The following is an 8,250-nucleotide window of genomic DNA, read 5'->3' as shown; positions in this document are numbered from 1 at the left end:
CCCTAACCAACAGCTACACAGAAGCCCTAGCCAATGCCATGTCCTCTTAATCCGCCGTGCCCGTCCCAGCCCCTTGCCCTCTCCTCCGGCCCACCCCACCGCACCAGCTGCATTTCCTGGCTGATGTCAGCGCCTTGCACGCCTGGTTAGCCGCCCCCCCGCTGAGCTTGTTGGCAGTGGGGTGCAGACACGTCTGCTGGCGGGACGACAAGACCGTGGAGCGAACGCGGTCCCTGAGGGCCCGGGAGGGGGGGGGAAAGGCGAGGGGGGAGAGTGTTTGCTCGTCATGAAGTTGTCAACTGCCGAAGGGAGAACGGGCGGAAATCACATGCAAGAAGCAAAGTGTCAACTGCCGACGCAGTGACGGCGGGCGGGAGGGAACCTTTAGTCAGTGCAAAGCAAAACCTTTAGTAAGTGATACACTACAAATTAGGTAAAACCTGTTCATGGAAAAGCACCTTTGCGCACGTTTTAGCAGGGAGAAAAGTGCATTGTCGGCGTGGGGAACCTTGAGTGCACCGGAAGGCGGACATAGTGGTGGTGATAGTGGCCGTAGTCAGAGGGGAGGGGCAAGGGCGGGACAACTCACAAGGGCCAACACACCGATGTTCGCTCCGACATTTCGGTGGGCAAGCCTCCCGCAGCATGACAGCAGGGGTAGATGCTTTCCCTCCATCTCCCCCAGCCCTCCTTCGAGCTCACAGGCACACCATGACCCACCTCCTCTCCCCGTGGCCCTTGCGCCTTTTTCTGTGCAACCCCCTCGCTCTCCCTCTCCCTCCTGATTTGCAAACGACTCCCCGGGACTCCGCAATTCGCCACGTGACACGCATGCACTTGTAAGAAAAAAATTATAAAAGGAAGCCCTGACAAGCTCACACAACAAAAAAACGCGCACACACACGCAATTCCTCTGGAACTGGCGTCACTCCATCCCTTCCTTCCCTGCCCTTCCCTGCCCTCCCCGCCTTACTTATAGCTTGAGTTCCGCAGCTCCTTCATCACTTGCGCCAGTTGACTATGCGTGCGGCTGGAGTAAATGATGATGGGTAGCTCCGGCTTACCAGCCCCGCCACTACCACCGGCAGGAGTGGCTCCAAAACCAGCCCCCGGCTGGGGCATCCCACCGGACGCAATCAGCGACGCTGCTGCCGCCGCCGCCGTGCCGGACAGCCCCAGGGCGGCTCCGAAGCCCATGCCGGCCTGCTGTGCTAGCGCCGCAGCGGCCGCCGCTACTGGGTCCGGGGTGGGCGGCTGCGGGCACCAAAGCAAGGGACGTGTGCACATGCAAGTACATGTGTGTGAATACGCGTATCTACAGCGACGTGCACATGTACACGCGATCCGGTTGAGAAAGCGCACCGGAGGTGTCACATGACCAGAAAACGTACTGCCAAATCTGGCGGGGGGTAACATGGAGGTATTGTTGACAGCAGGTCTTCCGGCTGCTGCACGGAGTCCAGTTCTCTGTCCTTCTTCCTGTTGCGAAGGGCTGGCGCCTACAAGGTGATGCCTCGCGCCCTAGCTGCGCGGGTTGGGTGCTCCGGCCCCGGATGGCCCTTTCCAAACCTTCCCAGCCCTACACGTGGCCAGCCGGCGGCTCATATCCACGCGGGAAGGCGCCTGGGCCCCTCCCCTCCCTTTGGCCGTAACAGGACGTAAGATCCCTCCTTGGGCAGTATTCCCGCCATCAGGCCCGCGTTGCAAGGCACGGACAGGCGCGACAACACAACTACCGAGCCCGAACCCATATCTCCACATGAATACCTGCCCACGCAGCCCATGCAAGCCAGGCGACTCCACCTCCAAAGCCCTACCCAGAATCACGCGAAAATGCACTCGCACCATGCCATGTAAGGCTTCGGCCTGTTGCCCCACTGCTCCATGCATGCCTCAGCCTCAGCTCTTCGCCAAGCAACACAGAGCACCCACGTATCCGCCCATCCCATCCACTGCACCTCATCCAGCTAGTCCGGCCCACCTTCAGTGACTCCCTCCACGCCAAGGTGGAACACAGCAGACATAGCGTCTTTCCCGTGCCTGTGGGGCTCTCCAACAGCGCATTCCGGCCCTGTCGGGGTGTGGCGGTTTCAGGTGTGCAGTGGAGGGTCAGTGTGTGGTCGGCAGGGAAGGACCGAAAGGCGAGGGGCACGGCTCGGCACGGACCGGTTACCTTACCACCAGTGAGCAATCAGCCTGCAGGTCAGACCATCCTGAAGGCGGCCCCGTGGGTATATGACGTAGTGGCATGGGCGCAAAAGTGGGTTACACACAGCTGAGCCACAGGGAATGGGGCGTGGCAGGTAGAGGTCTTGACGCGTGTGCTTCACAGGCAGCAATTACTCCTTCCCCTCCCTGTCCCCCTCCCCACGTCAGATGCCCAATCAGCAGCCGAATGCCGGAGGGGGGAGGGCGGTGCACAGCGGAGCCGGTTCGCACCGCCGCCATCACGCATACGGTACGAAAGCGCACATGCACACAGAACTATTTTAGACACCTATGTCATTGCCATTCGCCATTCACCGCCGGAGGGCCCTCTGATCTCTCTTTTGCCTGCAAGCTGCGTAGAACCGCTGAGATCTGCAAGCCGCACCCACCAGGCGCCTAGGGCCCTGTAAACCCTAAACATGTGCAGTAGCACGTAGGACGAGACTGGACTCTTCACTTGGGTTCCCACCACCTCTTGTTTCACCTCTTGTAGCGCCTTGATAACGGACTCCATGTAGTTGCGCTGCAGGATCGGGACGGATAGGGGGAGGTATTACTGCAGGAAAGATTACCAGGTGCAGAGGTCCCAGAGCCGAGACGCCGGCAGTTGTGCAGATTTCTGCTTCGAGACAGGCCCTCAAAATGAAGCGCATACTGTTGGGATGGTGGGCACCGACCTCGCAATCATGCGCTGCGCTGAGAGCCCCCCGCTGGCGACCTCAGCCGCTGAGGGGGTCGGAAACCCACATCGCTTTTCAAGGGGAGCGGCAATGTGGGCCCAATGGCTACCTGCGTTGCGGCTCACATCGCTGCAGTCTCGAGTCCTCTCCCGGGGCCAACTGATACGGACTATCCAGCCCGGGCCGCGATCTGGCCCCGGGATTCCATCTCAGGAACGTTTCTTTGAAGCATGTCGAGAAAGTTCAATGGCCTGAGCCTGTTGGCTGTTTCCCTTGGGAATAAAGGGGCGGCTCACGTGTTTTACAGGGGGCAAAAGGGAGGCGCCGAGTTTATGCTACGTCTAGACAGTGTGTGACTGGGTTATTCTTTCTCCAAAACCCTAAGAAATGGATGACATGCTACGATTGATGTGCCACGAGTTACGCATGCCGGTAACCAGTTGAGGCGCCTGCAGGTCCGCCCGGGCTGAGGTTTTCCGCCAGGTAACCGGATGTCCTTCCTCGCGCACCTGGCATGCGTACGGCTCAAAAGGGAATTCTACAGGTATGCCGGCAATCTGCAGGGTTGTGACCTTCCGCTCTGGCTTCGCCAATGGCGCCTGGCCCGACAGCTGCTCCATGTGAAGCGCTGAGAATACCCGCTGCGCCTCGCTAGACGCGAGCAAACTTTAATTTTAGCCTCTAGGTCATGACAGCGAAACTTGCATCCAGCTTGCTTTTCTGAGACCTGAAACAGCTATTTATCACTGTGCCAAAACGATTTAAGCATGGCGATTGTCTGCCTCCGGAATACATGAGAGTGATGCCCCTATAGGAAGATATAGTATGCGTAAAGACAGGTGGTTTTGTGCAAAAATACGGTTTGCATAGAAGCAGAAAGCAGTTTGAAAACTACTCACGCGGCACACGTAATCATTTCGTGGAGGAAAATATGGCAATGTAGTATTCTGCAATATCGCAAAAAATTATGGTTCAGCCAGCCCGTTGGCGGGAGTCCCGAGCTGCTAACTGGCAGGTCACAATGATACTAAAGGAAACCTACACGAAGACGAATGGTATATATAATGCCTTAAAGTATATGCAAATTCATAAGGTGGGTGAGAACCCATGCGTTCATAAGCACGTCCCATGGTTCCGTCAGGTCCATTGTGATCCATTCATATGTCATCTCGCTATAAACTTGCCATGCAATATTATATGTACAGAGCATGGCATTGCACTGTCCGTGGTGGTATATGGAAGCATACCGCACCTCTATGGTCATGTCTAAGACTTGGAGCTCCCCCACCCTGCGGTCCATCAAAGCGTCGATGCGGCTGTTGGCGGTGCTGCTGCTGTTAGGCGTCACGCAGAGGCCACTCACAGCTCAGCCAAATGGCAATCCAGGCGCGCCTCAGCCTTCGGCTGGCGGCTCGGCGGCACCGTCTGGACTGGAAAGCGACGTCCTTGCGCTAGCACGAGAACTGTTCATCGAAATGCACTGCTTCTGGTCCAACTTCGGGCCTGACAATCGGTATGGCGGCTTCTACGCGACGTTGGGCAGGTGCGCCGTGCTGAGGCCACATCCCGGCCCATTGGCGGCTTCCTCGTTTCAAAGTCAAAGCAATGGTTTGCCACATGGTTTGCGTAGCAGGACCGTGCGCAGCAGCGCCTGCTTGAACACGGCCTTTGTTGCCATATGGTTGCTGGTCCTTCTTTTCGCCGAACGAGGTCTCAAAGCCAAAGCGATGAGAACGATGTCGCGTGGCGGGACTGGAATTATTGCGTTTTCCGGGTTGCAGGCTTGTTGCATATCCTCCGTCAATGGGCGGAGATTGCACCACTAGGCCCCATTAGGGTCGGGTGTCTCGCCACCAGTGGGCGGCATGATAGGGGGCCGAAAGCATCGCGATTCATGCGCGAAACCTCCAAGCTCATCGTGCCATATGCACACACAAATACCACATCGAAGTTACAACATGTTAATGAGAAGACTGCCGCCCCACCACACCATACTACACCACTTACAGCCGGCAGCTCGCCGCACTCCCATGTTGCCCAACGCATCCCCCGAATCGGCCGAATCGCACCCTAAGGCGGGCCCCACAACTCTACGTTCCAACCACCCATCAACCGCGCCCCGCCCCGCCCGACTGTTCCGCGCAGGCAAGGCAACCCCATCCAGCCAACCGCCAAGGGAGTGGTTCAACAGGCCCGGCACCTCTACTTCTTCTCCGCTCACCACATGGCGCTGAATGACCCATGGGTCGGCCCACTGGTCCTCAGCGACCGTGGAGGCGCCAGCCCCGGCAGCACGGCATGCGGCGCACCCTTAACCGACTCCGCGCAGGGCCCAAACTCCAGGTCTGACGTTTTCGTTCATCCTCCTCTTTTTCCTGCTCCTGCTGCTCCCTTGCTCCTCCTCCTTGATTTTCTGGCTTCCTCTCCATTAAAGCCCATCCCTACCACCTCCCTTCCCCAACCCCCTTGTGCTTTCTCTTTCCAACTCCCGTTCCCACAACGTGGCGTTCTACGCCAGCGGAGCCTCGATGTCCGACCAGCAAGCGCTTGCTAAGAAGCTGGCTGACCAGGCCCATGGTTTCCTCACGTTGCACATGCGCAACCCCGCCACCGGCCTCTTCTACACCACAGTTACACCCAACGGCTCCGACGTCATCGACGCCGGGCCGCTGCTCAATGGGAACCTCATGGCGGTGTACGCGCTGGCCGTCTACGCTCGCGCCTTCAACTACACCGCGGCACGTGATGAGGCGTTGGAAACGTTTCTGGCGCTCGATGCGCTGCTGTACGACAAGCAATACGGCGGCTACAACGAGCTGTTGTCCGTACCTCCGTGGGGCCCGAACCCCAAGACGCTCAACGGGCTGTTGGCGCTGACGCAAGCGACCATGGAGCTGGCCCGAGTGGTGCCGGAGAACCCCACGGTTATGGACAGGTTGCGGGAGTGTTTGAGGCTGTTTCCGGAGCGCGTGGTGGTGATGCCGGAGGGCTACGCTCGACAGGAGTTCAGTGCGAATTGGAGCACCGCGGTGGGTGATGCCAGCGGCGGCGGCGGAAGAAATGAAGTATCGTACGGCATGCAGCTTGCGGCATCGTGGGTATTGCTGGAGGCGATTCCGGTGGCGTACGGCAATTCTGGCGGTGGCGGAGGCAGCGGCGGAGATGACGCCGCGGGTTCAGTGCGGGCTGCGGCCTTGAAGCTGGGGAACACGGCGGTGATGGAGGGTGGGTTGTTCAGAAGGCTGCGGGAGCTTAAGATGGGAGCGGACGTGGCGGCCGGCTTTTGCAACTAGTTAAAGAATTACGAAACGACGAGCTTTCCGCTGCTTCTGGCGCAGCCTGTGCATGACTTTCGCTCTGGCTTATTGTGCGCACTACGGCTTGACCTGTGGAAGCAACCTCATGTCTGAAGCTCGGGTAGACGAGTATTGCAGTTCCCTGTCCTCCCCTTCGGGACCCCGCCAAGCCAAGATAAGCCCAGCCACCACCCGTGTCCCTCCAGGCTATCACTACGGCCACGGCGGCTTCTTCTTGTCTGGCAGCTGGAACCGCACCTCCGATAAGACGTGGGACAAGTTGTGGTGGGTGCAGGCAGAGGCGTTGCCCGCCCTGTGGCAGCTTTACATCTCCGCTGCCAGCAGCGCCGGCCCGTACGACACCAGCAGCGGCAGCGGCGCGGCGACGTACCTGCACTACCTGAAGGAGACGCTGCAGTGGATCCGCAACTGCCAGAGCGACAGCAAGTACGGTAAGGTCTTGGCGTTGGCGCGTGTGGTGTGCAGATGTGGGCGGTGAGAGGGCGGCAGCACCGGATGATGGGGTGGCAGCGGAAGCAAGGCAGGAGCCGCTCAGCGCGGGGTCGTGTATCCGCTCGGCGGGTGAAAACGTGATCGGGGTGCCTGGCAGTGAGGGCTGAGATGCTGGATTGCGCGACGGCGGTGCTGCACTTCTTCACTGCTCCGCGTGGGCCCGGCTACCCCAGTGCCCTCTGGATGGCTATCCCCTGGGGGGTTCCCCTGCTCCTCAGCGCCACTCAGTGCTTTGGAGTCCGTTGGTGCTTTGGACATCAGAGTAGACAAATCAGAGTAGGCACGTCAGGTGTTTCCCCCCCGTTGTGACTTGGGCTCGGGCGGGGCACCACCGTTTGACTCCCCTGTTGTTCGCTGCCTGCTGGTGGTGTGTCTCCCACACTGAACACACGACGGGTACCTGTTCCTGCTTGGTGGTTGGCTGACCGGACCCCTTCTTCCGTCCTTTCCCTTTCCCACTACTCTTCCGCACGCGACCTGCGTTGCCTCCACCTGCGTGTGGCTAACCTAAGGCGAGTGGTACTGGTTGACGTACGGTGACTGCTCGGTGGCACAGTCGTACAACTCCGGCGGGTACGAGTATGCGGGCAGCGTGAAGGGCAACATCTGGAAGGCGTCGTACCACAACGGCCGCGCGTTGCTGACCCTCATTCGGTACCTGCTGGGGGGAGCGCCGGGAGTACCCGGTACGTCGGCCAGCAGCGTGGCGGTTGGCAGTAGCAATGGCAGTATAAGTGGAGGTCGCGGCGGAGGCAGTAGCAATAGCAGCAGTAGCAGTGGCAACTCGAACACCAATAAAGGCAGCGGGTGATGAGCCGCATGGCACCGGATAAGGTCCCTGGTGGTCGATACAGGCTCTCTCCACCGAGGGGCAGGGGCTCTACCGATAGGTAACCGCTGCGCCTTGCCACCACCTCCGGCTGGCGTTGTTGTTGCTGCTGCTGCTGAAAGCTTTGTACTTGCCCTGAAAGGAGTCGCACATTATCGGGGTTGGGGTGGAAATAGAGCTGTGCGTTCTTCAGTGGTCGCTGATGATGCCTGGCAAGTTCGGTGGGTTAACTTTGCTACCTTTGGACTGGTAATGGTCTTTTTCGTTTCCTTTCTTCCGAGGTCCTCACACGCGGCAGGGGCCGTGCACTCATGCATCGACAGTACTGTTTGTTGACGTGTTTTGATGAGCGCAGTGCACACATGGCTGCGGTATGCGGCGCAAGGGGGAATGGGTTCCAGCTTGCTGGTCAGGTCTTGCTCATAATGCTATGGGGGAAGGCGTGCCATCTGTTGCAGCAGCGGAACGATAGGGGGATTCCTTTGAAGCCCTCCTCGCGCGTTTGTCTGTCCGCGCACAGCGGCATCACAGCAGGCAGGCTGCACAAATGTTGTTGGGACAGTTGATTTGGGGTCCTCTAGCTGCAAAGCAGTCGCTTTGACGGGGCTTGCCTACGAACGAGTACCCGAGCGATGGGTATGTGTTGCAAGGGGTTTGAGCAATGTTGGGCACTGATTGATTTTGGTAAGGTGTGGCGGGGACTATTGGTGCGCACCTTGGCTTC

General features: G+C 59.0%; 2 protein-coding genes across 2 annotated transcripts in view; one reads left to right on the top strand and one right to left on the bottom strand.

Annotated features, from left to right (window-relative positions):
• VOLCADRAFT_30322 (uncharacterized protein) overlaps window positions 1-3,448 on the bottom strand; it is a gene marked incomplete at both ends in the record, with an annotated part of 9,683 nt that extends 6,235 nt beyond the window's left edge. The window contains 5 exons of the mRNA XM_002946346.1: window positions 105-233; window positions 974-1,075; window positions 1,959-2,071; window positions 2,693-2,731; window positions 3,398-3,448. Of these exons, the coding sequence (XP_002946392.1) occupies window positions 105-233; window positions 974-1,075; window positions 1,959-2,071; window positions 2,693-2,731; window positions 3,398-3,448 (434 nt within the window). The remainder of the gene's footprint in view (window positions 1-104; window positions 234-973; window positions 1,076-1,958; window positions 2,072-2,692; window positions 2,732-3,397) is intronic.
• Window positions 3,449-4,144: 696 nt separating this feature from the next.
• On the top strand, window positions 4,145-8,201 carry VOLCADRAFT_86621 (uncharacterized protein; the record flags this gene model as incomplete). The annotated part of the gene is made up of 6 exons (XM_002946508.1): window positions 4,145-4,431; window positions 5,034-5,231; window positions 5,407-6,113; window positions 6,391-6,636; window positions 7,210-7,383; window positions 8,047-8,201. The coding sequence occupies 6 exons, from the start codon at window positions 4,145-4,147 to the stop codon at window positions 8,199-8,201; spliced, it is 1,767 nt and encodes a 588-aa protein (XP_002946554.1).
• Between the last annotated feature and the right edge of the window lie 49 nt (window positions 8,202-8,250).

The sequence above is a fragment of the Volvox carteri genome (assembly GCF_000143455.1).
Source record: "Volvox carteri f. nagariensis unplaced genomic scaffold VOLCAscaffold_3, whole genome shotgun sequence".
Classification (NCBI taxonomy): domain Eukaryota; kingdom Viridiplantae; phylum Chlorophyta; class Chlorophyceae; order Chlamydomonadales; family Volvocaceae; genus Volvox; species Volvox carteri.
This window is presented reverse-complemented; position numbering and strand designations above follow the sequence as displayed.